This window comes from Paramisgurnus dabryanus, chromosome 11, assembly GCF_030506205.2.
Source record: "Paramisgurnus dabryanus chromosome 11, PD_genome_1.1, whole genome shotgun sequence".
Classification (NCBI taxonomy): Eukaryota; Metazoa; Chordata; class Actinopteri; order Cypriniformes; family Cobitidae; genus Paramisgurnus; species Paramisgurnus dabryanus.
In genome coordinates, this window is record NC_133347.1 from 36191117 (window position 1) to 36207426 (window position 16310).

At 43.5% G+C, this 16310-nt stretch overlaps 1 protein-coding gene across 1 annotated transcript in view; it reads right to left on the bottom strand.

Moving 5' to 3' along the window:
* slc27a6 (solute carrier family 27 member 6) overlaps positions 1-2521 on the bottom strand; it is a 28058-nt gene extending 25537 nt beyond the window's left edge. The window contains exons 1-2 of the mRNA XM_065240414.2: positions 1941-2521; positions 274-483 (exon numbers count right to left, since the gene is read on the bottom strand). Of these exons, the coding sequence (XP_065096486.1) occupies positions 274-483; positions 1941-2412 (682 nt within the window). The 5' untranslated portion in view covers positions 2413-2521. The remainder of the gene's footprint in view (positions 1-273; positions 484-1940) is intronic.
* Positions 2522-16310: the final 13789 nt, after the last annotated feature.

Consider the following 16310-nt stretch of genomic DNA (forward strand, 5'->3'; position numbering starts at 1 on the left):
AAACTAGTACTATTTTCTTAAGATGTATTTTCTTGATGAGCAAAATGACCTGTTTTAAGAATTGTTAGATATTTCTACTGAAAACAAGACAAAAATACTAAGAAAATCATTTTTTGCAGTGTATAACCTACACACTGCTTAAAATGATCCTTTAGACTAGATAACAAGTACTCTATACATAATCCACTTCTGCCTTAACCTGTTCATCTGAGTCTTTGACCTGAAAAACAAGACCAGAGTTGGAAAACAGACACAGAGAAGAATTTCCCGTACCAGTAGTGCCTGAGGTAAAGATGTAAAGTGTGGGGGTCTTCAGACAGCTGACAGACCTGAGATCAGATACCACTGGATCATCTGAAGCTTGATCTATTTCATCTAGCAGGCTGTGGACACCAGGATGAGAGATCTCCCGTTTCATACACCAGACTGTAATATTGTCCTCCTGAAGACTTGGAAGAATGTCCCCTAAAGTTTCTAAAAGATCTACAAGAGACAAATTATATTAAGTTTGATATTAAACTAAAGAAAAACACTTCTCATCATTAACACAGATGTATGTTTGTGTGGGTGGGGGGTTCAGCTAGGACTGATAAACTGGACAATACAAGCTTATAAATGTTTCAGGTAACGTTCTTTTTTTAAATGTAACACAGGGTTAATTGTAAAACGGCTACTTTACTTATTTCTACAGGGCCGAGCAATCTGTGCTTTTGGTCTTTTTCTTTTACTGTCAGAAGATCTACTGTGAATTTGTGAAAGGTTTTGATGTGTTTTTGTAAAGATATTGAACAAAGACTGTTTTGGAGGCAGGGAAGTACATTTCTTCAGAGGAAATAACTCACAATTATGATTTTATTGTCTTAATTGTGCACCACTTTTATAAGAATCTATTTATAAGCATTGCTGCATAACACAAGGATGGTTAGATGAAGGATCATGGATGGATGAATTTGTGAATATCTATCTATTATAGGCAGATATATAAACAATATCCATCTTTAGTATATAGACAGTATTTTATTGAATTATTTGTGTTTGAACTAAATTTTCTAGCAGGTGTTACAACAAACCCTCTGTTTGTTACAATGAACCCCACCAATGGGGTAACATTTGCACTCCTGTCACTTTCTGTGTAATTGTATGATAACGGTAGATCCCACAAACAAACTTTAAGTGTTCATTTGTAGCAGGGATGTGTGTGTTTATTGTGTAAAAAAATGTATTCATCTAACTTAAATATTTTTTGAATGAGGTTTTGCTTTAGGAGAGAATAAATCATTAGCCTGATATTAAAACATTGAAGCCTATAAGATGCCATCGGTAGTGTGTGTTTTAAAATCATATAAACATAGCAGATCACCCACTTTTTAAGGCCAGTGATATTGGACCCATTGACTTTTTCTCTAATTTAGCGCATTTGTCAGTTTACTTGTCAGAGTAATAGAGGAATGCCATAATAAATTAAATCCGTTCCGCGTTTTAGCTACAGCCTTGACTTTCAAGATGCTCCGTCCTCAAATCCATTCCACTTGGCTCAGCATTAGCCCATATAAATTAAACTCCATTTCGTGTTTTTACTACTTTCGCCAAATGCTTCTTCGCGACACAATAATGTAAACAAAGTTTTTAGGCTTTACAAGCAATTGAAAATACAAAAATGGCACTCACTCCAGTAAATGCTTTGGACCCACCCACATTTTTTGCTTCAGACGCCCATGCATAGCTTTAATATACAAACATACTTTAGTAAGAATACGCTCCTTGTGAATAAGTTAGCTTAACTTACTCACAGGAATTTTTAACTGCAACGTGGGTGATAATTGGAATTTTGTCGTTCGCTTATATTACAAACACAGTGAAAGTGTACAGACAACATTTGACTGGTTATCTGTCAGATTCACTACGTTAGTCATAAACCTGTTTAGATGAAACCGGTTTACCTGCGCCGACCACCAGCAGTCTGGCCCCGCAGCAGTTAAAGCAGTGCAGCAGTGATCTGGATCTGATGTTGGTGTTGAGAAACGCAACCGCACAGCCCAGTTTGGCGAATCCGAACCAAACGGAGATGAAGTCGGGCTCGTTGTTCATGAGGAGCGCCACCGTGTCTCCTTTACTGACTTCGCGCTCAAACACCCGCGCCACTCGGTTGCTGCGCGCCTCGATCTCTCCGTACGTAGACGTCACTCCGTTAAAAACGATGAAGGGTTTGTGAGGAGTCCTCCGGGCTCGTTCAACAAATCTGTCCACCACCGTCACGACCTTCTTGGTTCGTTTGTATAACTCCAGACGGGCTCCGTACCGTATGACTTTCATTAAATACCGCGCGTCCCTCCAAAAGTACGGGAAACACAGACGCTGCGCGAGATGCGCGGAAAAGATTCCCGCCAGAAGAGCCGCGAACCATGACAACATATCTGACGGTCTCCAATACAGCCGTTTAGTTGAACTGTCAAAGACGATCGCTTTGTTGTTTTATAGTCGCCGTGTCCATCCTAATGTGTGTATGTAACTCTCAGTTTGTGACGTCACAGTTGTTGTACAACTGCCTCGCCGATGGGCGTGTCCTCTAGGCACGCGCTCAGCCCTGTTTATCAAGAGGCGTTTGCCAACACAGCTGACTTCACTATCTGTCATTCACTACTTACACACGACCGCACTGTATTACACACATCGCTAAAAAATTGTGTTGAATGAAGACATTGATCAGCCCGGGGGAAGAAAACGCACTTTCGTTTTTCCAGCTAGCTAACATGAAAAGTTGCTTGCAACCAGCTACCTGATAAGCAGCAAATAACAAACTTTGCTGACATTTGAACCATACCTACATGTCTATTGTGAAATATGGCAAATCTAAAAAACAGATAAAATGCATTTGTGACTGGAAGGTGCATAATTTTACATTTATCCAAAGTGACTTAATAGTGCATTCAAGTCAGTAAATGTTTTGTGTGTGATGCGTAGGAATCAACCCACAACCTCCAGTCATGGCCATAGCTGGGTTTGCTTAATAAATGAGGTCCAGAAATGCTAACCCAGGTAAAGTTCACAAAAAAAGTATTAGTAACTTAGTAAATGTACTATTTCTGCTTACTAATTTTGTAGCTAATATACCAAATTTGTCCTTAATACTTCTTAAGATTAACATAAGAACATCTAAATGTACACAGCTGTGCTATTTTGAGACAACATTTATTTTAATAGACGTAAAATTATTACTGGTGTTTAGTATAGTTTTTCAGGTGCACTGTAGTTGTTGTGACTTTGGTTTATTCACTGCTTTATTTTGGGTTCTCAGTGTTGGTGTTTGTGTTTATTGCTTCACACGTGCGCGTCTCAGTCACGGGTGTAATCAGTGTTATTTGTTTCACCTGCGCCACTCACCTGCAGCTCATTTCATGGCCATTCGGTTCTGTATTTTATCCCTGTGTGTTTCAGTGTTCGTTGCAAGTCCGTCTTTGTATGTGCTCGCCGGTTTCTAGCTTTGCTGGATTCTAGTCTTGTCCTGTCAAGTTTGCCTGTTTCTCTAGCCTGTTTTATTTTTCCCCCGTCAGTCTGTGCTCTCTGCTACCCGTAGGTGTTGGAGACTTCTCGCCCAGTTTATCCCCTGTTCTCCGCTCTCCCACGCTGCCTTTTAAGACTGCTTTTCTCCAGCGTGCTGAGGAGTCTCGCTGCGGCTCTGCCGCTCTCCCATTGGGCGGTCCCTCGCTTCGGGAGCTGTCCAGCCTGCCCGGTCAGATTTCAGCACCACTAACGCTCTCTCTCTCTCTGCCCGCCTCAGGATCATCTCGCTCGCCTCCTGAGCTGGCTCTGTGCCCTAGTGAACTGTGGACATCTCTCACTGTGTCGTGTGTGTTCCTCTCTCTCTCCCACCGTTCGCCTGAGTGTGGCAGCAGGCCGGACGAGTGTGGTCATCCTCTCAAGCCCAGTGTGTGGATTCTGTTTTGCCGTCTGCCTCGGAGTGGCCATTGCGCCCAGACGTGCTTCTGACTTTTCCTTATTATTATTATTTAAATAAACTCTTCTGTTAATCTGCTCTGGGATCTCTCTCTGTGTTTTTTCACCGTAACAGAACGGACTTGCCAACATGGATCCCGCAGATGCAGATTCTGTCCGATCTGCGCTCGCGCAGCAGGGAGCTTGGCTGGGCCAACACTCTGCCCAGCTTTCCACTACAGCTCAGGAGGTGGAGGATTTGACCACTCGCATTGACGAGCTCTCCACACGCCTCGACCGGACTCGGCATTCCCTCGAGTCAGAGCCCCATGCTGCCAACCCTCCGCCCTACGACGGCGATCCTTCCTCCTGTCGGGCGTTTCTATCCCAGTGCTCGCTGGTGTTCGCTCTCCAGCCTCGCCGCTACGCGACTGAACGCACCCGAGTCGCCTATGTCATCACTCTGCTGGTAGGGAGAGCGCGCCAGTGGGGCACCGCCGTGTGGGACGCCCAGGATCCATGCTGCCGGTCATTTGAGGAGCTTCGGGAAGAGATGATAAAGCTCTTTGATCGCTCGGTTCGTGGTGATGCCGCCGCGGCTCGGCTGGCTCGCCTCGCCCAGGGATCGGGCTCGGTGACGGACTACTCCATACTGTTCAAGACCTTGGCAGCGGCATGCAGCTGGAACGAGGCAGCCCTCCGGGCGCAGTTCCTTGAGGGTCTGAATGACAACATCCAAGATGAGATAGCGACCCACGACCTCCCGCACTCTCTTGACGGCATCATCGAGCTTGCGCTTAGGGTTGAAGCCCGGATGTTATTCCGCGACCAGCGCCGTACCCTCCGTCACCGGGTCTTTTTAAACGAGCCTTCCCAGTCCAACCAGCCCGGTAGCTCGCCGCCAGTGGAGAGTGAGCCCATGCAGCTGGGCAGGATGCGTTTATCGCAGAGAGAGAGAGAGCGTCGCCTTCAGAATTCTCTATGCCTCTATTGTGGCAAACCTGGACATTTTGCCAAGCTCTGCCCGGTAAAAGGGGTTGCCCACCGGTGAATCAGGGGGTCCTGGTGGGCACCACGTCACAGAAATCCTCCCCATCGTCCTGCACCCGACTTCCGGTCACCTTGTCCTTCTCTGGTGTCGATCATCCCACCATGGTCCTGCTCGACTCGGGCGCCGAGGGCAATTTTATCAGTGAAGACCTGGCTCGGGCTTGTGGCATCCCTGCTGTTTCTCTCGAGGCTCCCCTGGATGTATGGTCCATCAGAGGTCAGCAGATGGCACAGATCACTCATTGCACGCCCCCTGTAAGTCTTTTTATTTCTGGCAATCATCGTGAGGAGATTGTGTTGTACATCCTGCATGCCTCTCTATCTCCCATCATTTTAGGGCATGCATGGTTGGCACAGCACAATCCCCATGTTGATTGGCAACAAGATGTTATTTTAGCTTGGTCTCAGTCCTGTCATGTGTCCTGTCTTGGTTCTGCTGCTTCGGGTTCTGTTTCTTCTCTTCCTCAGGTTTCGGCGGTTGATTTAACTGGAGTCCCGGCGGAGTATGCCGATATCGGTCAGGTGTTCAGTAAAGCCCGGGCCACCTCCCTTCCTCCTCACCGGCTGTACGATTGCTCTATCGAGCTCCTCCCAGGCACTTCTCCGCCAAAAGGTAGACTTTATTCTTTGTCCGGTCCTGAGAGAGAGGCTATGGACCGTTATATTAATGATGGCCTCCGTGCCGGTATCATCCGTCCCTCCACCTCGCCCGCAGGGGCGGGGTTTTTCTTTGTTAAAAAGAAGGACGGCTCCCTTCGCCCCTGTATTGATTATAGGGGTTTGAATGACATTACTGTTAAGAATAGGTACCCCCTTCCTTTAATGTCTTCTGCTTTTGAGCTTTTGCAGGGAGCACGGTTCTTCACCAAGTTGGATTTGCGCAATGCTTATCATTTACTACGCATAAGAGAGGGCGATGAGTGGAAGACAGCCTTTAACACCCCTACTGGACACTTTGAGTACTGCGTTCTCCCTTTCGGGCTTTGTAACGCTCCCTCTGTCTTCCAGACTTTGGTTAATGATGTGCTGAGAGACATGATTGACAAGTTTGTCTTTGTGTACATAGATGATATTCTCATCTTTTCTCCCTCCATGCAGGAACACACTCAGCATGTCCGCCGAGTCTTACGTCGGTTACTTGAGAACAAGTTATATGTGAAGGCGGAGAAGTGCGAGTTTCACAAGAGGTCGGTTTCGTTTCTGGGTTTCGTGATTGCCGAGGGTGAGATACGTCCCGATCCAGCCAAGGTCAGAACGGTGGCCGAATGGCCAGTCCCCGACTCCCGTAAGGCATTACTTCGTTTCTTAGGGTTCGCCAATTTTTACCGGCGATTCATTAGAAACTTTGGTCAGATTGCTCAACCCCTTACGGCTCTCACCTCCACCAAGGAGAGGTTTGTCTGGGGAAAAGAGGCTCAGGAGGCCTTTGATAAGTTAAGGTCCCGGTTTATCACTGCTCCTGTTCTTTCTATTCCAGATCCTACCTCTCAATTCATTGTTGAGGTGGATGCTTCGGATGTCGGGGTTGGTGCCGTTCTGTCTCAGCGATCGTCTAAGGATGGCAAGGTGCATCCTTGCGCTTTCTTCTCACACCGGCTTAACCCAGCAGAGCGAAACTACGACATAGGGAATCGGGAACTGCTGGCCGTCAGATTGGCTTTGGGTGAGTGGCGTCACTGGTTAGAGGGGACCTCGGAACCCTTCCTGGTCTGGACGGATCACAAGAATTTAGAATATATCCGTTCAGCCAGGAGGTTAACATCACGTCAGGCTCGTTGGGCGCTCTTCTTTGACAGATTTAACTTCATCCTCTCGTACCGGCCTGGTTCTAAAAACACTAAACCTGATGCCCTCTCTCGGTTGTTCGAGGTTTCCAGTTCTGACAGAGACGAAACCATCCTCCCGGAGGGGCGGGTGGTGGGGGCTCTGCGCTGGGGAATCGAACAGCGAGTGAGGGAGGCCGGACGGGAGGAGGAAGTGCCAGAGGGGTGCCCAGCGGGTCGACTTTGGGTTCCGGAATCGCTCCGTTCCGAGGTCATCCGGTGGGGTCACGAGTCCAAGTTAGTTTGTCATCCCGGAGTTCGGAGATCGCTGGCTGCCGTCCATCAGCGATTCTGGTGGCCCTCTATGGGCTCCGATGTCAGACAGTTTGTGTTAGCCTGTCAGGTTTGTGCCCGCAATAAGGCTTCTCATCAAGCCCCTAGTGGTCTGCTTAAGCCCTTATCTGTCCCTTCCCGTCCTTGGTCTCACATAGCCATTGATTTTGTTACCAATTTACCTAGTTCTAGAGGTAACACTGTAATTTTGACCATTGTTGATCGCTTCTCTAAAGCAGCGCATTTTGTCCCTCTGCCCAAACTCCCCTCTGCCAAGGAAACGGCTCTGATTATGATAGAACACGTCTTTCGCTTACATGGTCTGCCTTCTGACGTGGTTTCTGATAGGGGTCCTCAGTTTATTTCCCGTTTTTGGCAAGAGTTCTGTAGACAGATCGGCTCCACAGCCAGCTTGTCTTCAGGTTATCACCCACAGACCAACGGGCAATGCGAACGGGCTAACCAGGATCTTGGTCGTGCGCTCCGCTGTCTGACATCTCAATATCCGAGCTCCTGGTGCCAACAGTTACCCTGGGTAGAATATGCTCATAACTCTCTTCCTGTTTCATCCCTTAAAATGTCCCCGTTTGAGGCTTCCATGGGTTTTCAGCCTCCTCTTTTCCCAGCTCAAGAACCCGATGCGGCGGTCCCGTCTGCGCTAGCCTTCGTTCAACGTTGCAGACGCACCTGGAGGAGGGCTAGAAATACTTTACTCGAGACCTCCAGACGGACCAAAGCCGCGGCTGACCGTCATCGTAGACCCGCGCCCCGCTTTATCTGTGGGCAGAAGGTATGGCTTTCTTCCAAGGATCTGTCTCTCCGAGGGCCATCTCGCAAGCTGGCACCTCGCTTCCTTGGGCCATACAGTATTGATAAGGTCATCAACCCGGTGACGGTTAAGCTCAGATTGCCCCCTGCTCTCGGTCAGGTTCATCCAGTTTTTCATGTGTCTAAACTGAAGCCTGTGTTTTTTTCTCCCCTTAACCCTGTCCCTTCTGCTCCCACCCCTCCCGCCCCGCAGCTTTTGGATGGTGCCCCAGTTTTCACCGTTAAAACCCTTTTAGATGTACGTCGGCGGGGCAGGGGTTTTCAGTATTTAGTGGATTGGGAGGGCTATGGTCCGGAGGAGAGGTGTTGGGTACCGGCCCGGGACATCTTGGACCCTGACCTGATTGTGGACTTCCGTCGGCGACGAGGTGAGCCCTCCCTTGGACCGCCTGGTGGCGGTCGTGGGGGGGGTCCTGTTGTGACTTTGGTTTATTCACTGCTTTATTTTGGGTTCTCAGTGTTGGTGTTTGTGTTTATTGCTTCACACGTGCGCGTCTCAGTCACGGGTGTAATCAGTGTTATTTGTTTCACCTGCGCCACTCACCTGCAGCTCATTTCATGGCCATTCGGTTCTGTATTTTATCCCTGTGTGTTTCAGTGTTCGTTGCAAGTCCGTCTTTGTATGTGCTCGCCGGTTTCTAGCTTTGCTGGATTCTAGTCTTGTCCTGTCAAGTTTGCCTGTTTCTCTAGCCTGTTTTATTTTTCCCCCGTCAGTCTGTGCTCTCTGCTACCCGTAGGTGTTGGAGACTTCTCGCCCAGTTTATCCCCTGTTCTCCGCTCTCCCACGCTGCCTTTTAAGACTGCTTTTCTCCAGCGTGCTGAGGAGTCTCGCTGCGGCTCTGCCGCTCTCCCATTGGGCGGTCCCTCGCTTCGGGAGCTGTCCAGCCTGCCCGGTCAGATTTCAGCACCACTAACGCTCTCTCTCTCTCTGCCCGCCTCAGGATCATCTCGCTCGCCTCCTGAGCTGGCTCTGTGCCCTAGTGAACTGTGGACATCTCTCACTGTGTCGTGTGTGTTCCTCTCTCTCTCCCACCGTTCGCCTGAGTGTGGCAGCAGGCCGGACGAGTGTGGTCATCCTCTCAAGCCCAGTGTGTGGATTCTGTTTAGCCGTCTGCCTCGGAGTGGCCATTGCGCCCAGACGTGCTTCTGACTTTTCCTTATTATTATTATTTAAATAAACTCTTCTGTTAATCTGCTCTGGGATCTCTCTCTGTGTTTTTTCACCGTAACAGTAGTAGGCCTACTGCTAAAGCAGAATTTTAGTTTTAATTAGTATATAGGACTTTACAACTTTACATAATTTACAAATGTACTTGCTAGTATTTAGGTGTAGTTTTATTACATTCAAGTATACTTTATTTTTTACCTGGGATCTAATATACTCAGTCTTATCCCATTTAGCCATTTTACACGGTACATTTTCTGTCTGTTTTGAGGGATGAACTGGGACTGTTGACTAAGGGTGGATTATTTAGTCATTTTTCATGCAACAGTGCTTATTATTGTAATATTAACTAAATCGCTTAAACTAACCTAAACCTAATAATCACTTTATAAATATCCCAAAATGTCACATTAATTGCTAAAAATGGGATATTATGGGATACATATACAATAAGTAAACTGTCCAAACTTCACGCGGATGACAGTTTGAGTAATTCAGAGAACTTCCTTGGTAACCTCATAGATGGCTACAGCCATGCCTCCAATAATGCCCCCCCCCAATAAACTTAGCTTATTATAATATTTTTGGAAATAAGAGGAAAGAAAATACAGATATGTTAGATGTCATTTTAACACATTTAAATGTGTAGCTATGTAGAATTAACAATGAAAATACTTTTCACCTGGACCACATTTCCCATAATCCCCCACGGCCTTTCACCCTGCATGTAAAACCTGGTACGCACCCAAAGATAATCGGGCTGAATTTGGGTTGATTTTCCCCTTATACAATCCTAGATAAAGTCCCGATCATCTTCGACGTTGAACTAATTTACTTTAAGATTTTCCTGTGGTGCGTGGTGTGTTAAAGAGGTCATAGGGTGAAAATCTGACTTTTTCAATGTATAAGTGCTATAATTGGGTCCCCAATGCTCCTGTCAAACAAAAAAATGTGAAGAAAAAAACGACCATGTAACTTAGTTTGGGTAAGCCATTCTTTGCAAGCATGTGAAAAATTAGGTTGTTCAGATTTCGCCTGTTTTGTGAGGTAGGTAGCAAGGCCAATTACAATAATACCGCCCTTAACCCTTAAGGGCGCACTCACACTATCCAAACCAAACCGTGCTCGGGCGCGTTTGACCCCCAAAGCCTGGTTTGTTTGACTAGTGTGATCGCTCTGTTCCGCGCCCGAGCGCGGATTGGTTATTCGCGCCGCGGCCGGGTTGCAGAGGTGGGCCGGAGCGCGGTTCACTTGGGCTCAGGCGCGGAAGGCTGTGGTGTGAGCGCATTCGCGCCTGAGCGTGATTCAAAAGGTGAAGACGTCAGTTGCGCGACCACTCACCTTCATCTGCCTCCGTAAAAACCTTTTGATGCGCGCCGCGGGGTTACGTGAATGTCCGAGCTGCGCACGTGACAGATGAACTAAGCAATATGATGACATGTGAGAGGGCTGTCTGTAATCGCGTACCAAACGACTCCGAAAAAAAACACAGACTTATCAATATGGTGGGTTCCAGTGTTAAGAGAGAGCTTTACTTCCTGCTTTTTTTGCCCTAAATGGGTAACGTGCACCAAGGGATACGCTCTCTTCAGTGTCTTGTTTGGGGCATAAAAATACTTTTTCATCCAATCCTTATATCCAGGCCCAGGAGAATTTCCGGTGGGCCGGTCTGGTTTTTTTGGCCACAAGGGCCGGTGTTGTCATGCCACGGGTTGAAGGTTGCTGGCTGCTATGCTGCCAGGAGTCACAGCAGTACCACTCACCTAATTTGCGGGTGAAAGATGTTCCCACCGCTTATGCCAAAGTGTCCCCAGTTATTGAAGAATTCTTGCATTAGGGTTCATTAACATCTGCATGGAAAACGCAGGACGTGCCACGTCTAAATCGCTCGCCTGTGAACATAAGTTTTGCTTCAGACGCGTTCTTTTTTTTGAGTTTGCTTGCCGTGCGTCTAGATTTAAAATAAACTTGAGCGCGACTTCATACGAATGGCTTTATATAATAATTATCTACAAATCACATTGGTGTAACAATGAATCGTCTATTATTAAAGGTATAGTGGAAGATTTTCGTTTTCCGGGTGGATCACCACTGTTATTGGTCATCCCAGATGTCAATCATTCTGATTATATGTTGACGTATAACCATCGCACGTGCTCGCCTCTACGTTCGCTTTCTGCACATGCGCACTTTCACGTGTATGTGTGTTGTGCTACGGTTTCAACCATTCATTGAAGGTCGCGTTCTCACTGTGTTTTTTTCAAAATGTCTGAGGGTCGCAAGAGAAAAAGTGTCTACGAATTGTATGACAAGAAGAGAAAGGACTATAAATAAAGAAACAAGACCATATGTTTATGGGAGACTATTTCACACACTGGCGTGAGCTAAAAGGACAGGTTGGGCTTTCCACGCGAAGTTTCTACTGGAAAGGTACATTTTGTCATGCTATTTGGAGAAATCCATTTAAAATCACTGCTGGTAAAAGTTGATGTAAGCTATGATTTGCGATGCTAGCCCTGGCACAAGTCACGAACCGCACAGACACGGTAAACATGCCTGAGAACCGGATATTTTCTTTTATGGTGTCACAGCTAGCTCATTTTATGTTATAAGGAATGTGAGTTATAGAGCCGATACCAATGAATTCTTCAGATTTTGAGAAAAGTGATGAAGATGAAGTTTTTGTGACAGTGCAACAGTGTAATAAAACCATGAAATTTAGGTATTTTTCCTCATGCCAGGCACGCATTCCTCTGAATTGCAGCCGATAAAAGGCCTCTGCATGAAACACATATAGTTTACATTGAGGGGTAGTTAAGGTAGTGTACAAAATTAATCAATTGCTAAATAATTTACCAAATTGTTATTATCTAAAAAAATAAAAAAGCACCAATGAAGGCATTCAGAATTGCTCATTTTTAGTTAGGCCTATACTTACATTTAGTTTTTGTATATTTACATGTATTGTTACTAGCAAACCTGTTGTTTACACTGTTTATAATGGATGAAAAAATATGTATGGCATGTTTTAGAGCAAGAGAGGGAGTCAGAATCATATAATTTTTGCTGCAAATAAAAAATAAATATTGATGACTTAATCCTTTTTTATACCTTAATAGGGCAATGTATCCTGGGAGAAACAACTCATAGTTTTCCACATAGTTTGCCTGTTTAAGGGTTAATCTGCACTAACCAACCACGGCACTGCTATTTAGTGCAGAGAGAAAGAGAGAGAGAAAAAAATTATTGACAGCACAATTGAGTTTCAATATATAACAAACCACCATCACTGTGATCAATGTTTGGATTTCATCCTCTCATTTTCATTTTAAATGACATACAAAAATGGCACATCTTTGATCAGGCCTACAAAGTGTCAACTTTAACATGCTTGTTGAGCTAAAACTTCACATACGTATCTGGGGACACCAAATATTTCTTTTAAATCTTAAAAAAATCTCATAATATGACCCCTTTAACAGAGTCTTAGCACGTCTCAAATTGTAAATGTACAACATGTTGAATATTTACAATAAAAAATCCTGCTCTGTGGGGGGAACCTCGAAGACAAACACATACTGTAGATTGTCACGTGGAACGAAACAATACCCAATCAGAAAGCGAGCTGATGAATGTTGAAACCATAACAAGTCATGGCGCAGCAGGCACAGTCCAAAGTGATTAATGACATTTCTGCCCGATCTCTTTTGTCTGCATCTACATTCTCCAAGTCCTCTGAATTCAACTCTAATAACCTGTAACCAGCTCCTAAAACTGCCCTCTTCATCTCTCTGGTTGTGTGTGTGTGTGTGTGTGTGTGTGTGTGTGTGTGTGTGTGTGTGTGTGTGTGTGTACCTGGTAATTATCACGTTGTGGGGACCAATTGTCCCCACAAAGATAGGAATACCAGTGTTTTTGTGACCTTGTGGGGACATTTTGATGTCCCCATGAGGAAACAAGCTTATAAATCTAACAAGATGATGTTTATTGAAAATCTAAGGTACAAGAAAGGTTTTTGTGATGGTTGGGGTTAGGGAATGGGGCAGGTAAGGGGAATAGAATATACAGTTTGTATGGCATAAAATGCATTACGTCTATGGAATGTCCCCACAAAACATGGAAACCAGAATGTGTGTGTGTGTGTGTGTGTGTGTGTGTGTGTGTGTGTGTGTGTGTGTGTGTGTGTGTGTGTGTGTGTGTGTGTGCTCTCTGGTAATACAAAGGACAACATCCAAAAACTAGTACATAAACTCTCAATATCTTGCCTGTATTTCCTCTACCATCCTGTTCTTCAATAAACACGCTTGTTTGTTTAAATTACTCTCCAAGTAACAAGAGAGCTAGGCACCAGCATTTCTAACCATAGCAGAACATGAAGATAAGATTATTTACAAAGAAACTTCATTTACTTTGTTTCTGTGACAAATAAACCCCTGTGCCATAGATTCAATTTTAATGTTTAAAAGTACTCAAATGTAGATCATACAGTATAGACTTAGGAGTCGGATCAGCCACATCTCTTCAACATTCAAAAAACAACTTATAAAACTCATCTCTTCCAAAAAAAATTGTAACTTTCTTTCTTGTTTCCTAATCTTTGTCGCTTTGTATAAACGCATAAATGTAACTATTTAGTCCAAAGGTTCTCAACTCTGGCCCCGAGATCCACTTTCCTGCTTTTAATGCCATTCCAAAGATGTAGTCAATTAAAATCTTCGGAATGGCAATCAAAAGAAAATGTTATGTTAAGTAAGTTGTTAAGTAAATGTTAAGTAAATGTTAAGTAAGATACCGACTTTGACAAAAAATATTTTATTAAAATCAACACAAACAGGACCTAAACTGGAAGGCTCAAACTACTCACTGCAGGGCAGACAAACAAAAGTTCCCATAAGGGAAACAAACGAACAACTAAACTTGACTTAACACAGCAGAATAAACAAAGAACCGGCACAAGACCTCAAACAAAAGCCCAATAACTATGGCACCTAATCAGGGAATACTGAGGGAGGGGAGACAAAAAACAATAAATAGAGGGCTGGGTCAAGACACAAGACAGGAGATCCCATGGCAAACACAGATTGGCAGCCACACTCCTCCACAGAAAAAAAATATTAACTTTCTTTTTTCAGAGGCACTATCATGGTAGGAACAAAATACTATGGAAGTCAAGGTATTGGTGTGGTTATAAACATTTCTCAAAATATCTTTCTTTGTGTTCATCAGAACAAAGACATTTATACCAGTTTGTAACAACATGAGAGTGAGTAAATGATAACATTGTTTTCATTTATGGGTGAACTATCCCTTTAACAACAAAAGTTCACCCAAGGAGCAACTCCAGTGGTCAGTTGCATAAACATAGAAACTTAGTTAAGACTGTGTCTTAACTTATCTGACAATTAGCAATAAGTTTGGACTTAAAAATTCAAATTAGATCAATCTACCTTTTTCATTACTGAAGTTATGAACAGTCTTGAAGAACAAATTGGAACAAACCCACTTTTGCAAAATTCCTCCTTGGGATATCAAAAAACCCTTTATTTTGTTGGATTTATCAAAGAATCAAAAATCTGAAACACACCCAAATGATTATCAGCTACAATTTTTTAGAAATAAGAGCTATTTATCCCCAGTATACTCCAATATACACAGATGGATCCAAATCTGGAAACCAGGTAGCGGCAGCTTTTGCTACAAATGAAGTACATCAAGGAATACGTATTCCAGATCAAAGTTCAATCTTCACAGCAGAAGCAAATGCTTTATTGTTGGCATTAAAATTTATTGAAACATCTTCACAGAAGAAATTCTTAATAATGACTGACTCAAAATAATGCCTGGATTCACTGGAAAATATAGTATGAAAACTGATCATCCAACAATAGTCAAGATCTTCATTAAATTATCAATACTGAAATCAAAGGCTTTTAACATCTACTTTTGCTGGGTACCTGGACACTTGGTGGAAATGAGAAAGCAGACAATGCAGCAAAAGAAGCACTATCCACAGAATCAATAAAGTGTTCTATAGCTTTTACAGACTTAAAACAAACGATAAATGAATACATCAGAGATAAATGGCAATCTGAATGGGATCAATGTCTAAATAATAAGTTGCATGAAATGAATCCTGATGTGAGGAAAAAACATAATTGTTGTTTTGATGAACGACGGAATCAAGTTTATATATACAAGATGTAGAATAGGACATTCCAAAATGACACACCAATTTTTACTCTCAGGAGAAAATCATCCAAAATGTTCATCTTGTCAAAATCCATTGTCCATTAAACATATCCTTTTAGACTGTATTTACCCCTGTGAGAAACCGTTTTTACTCTGTTGATACTTTTGAAAAGGTTTAAGTGAGCCCAAACATGGTTTTAAGATTTCTATAGGAAATACATTTGAGTAAAGCAAGAAGCCTTAAGAAGCAGTGGGTTACCAGTATATTTTATAACAGCTATAAAATGGTTATTTCATATGCATAGCAGGATTTCATAAAATAAAACACAAATAAGTTGTAATTATATTAGTATATTACTTTTCCGCCAAACAAAGTAGTTCCTCAGAATCAAGTGTGGCTGCAACAGAGCGCAGTTCACAACCAACACAGATGCAGCAAAGACACAATGAAAATATGATTTAAGACTGTGATGTTTATTTCATAAATCAACACTCATCTAATTTATACATTAACATTTATATCGTGCAACTGTTGAAGTGATGATCAAATATGCTTGGAAGCATGCTGAACTCTTTCCCGTCAGTGGTTTTTTTTTTTAAGTTGCCACCCAGTTTTAGTTAAAATGATCTTCTTTAAATAAACATAAAATATATCAAATGAAAGAACAGACGCTTTGCTTTAAAAAATAAAAGATTTCATCCTACCTTCATTTGTTCTCTTATCACCTCTCAAATTTTTTTGCTAAAAGCGGAGATAATTCCATTTTTGTGAAGAACTTTTGTAAGAGATCAAATTCAAAGCCATCAAAACTTACACACTGTGTTTTTAGTGTTGAGTGAATGCGTCAGTGTTTAAGTTGGGTAAGATCGCCACCCAGTGGATAATAGCGGAAATACAGATTTGATATATAAACTCCTTAGGGAGCATTTTCTCTTTCTTGACGAGATGACTCAACAATATTTATTGACATTTATCTGGATATCGCCATTAATTGTGCAATTGTAGAAAAATTATCTATATGATTAAAGAGTGTGGTGTTTAGTTTCAT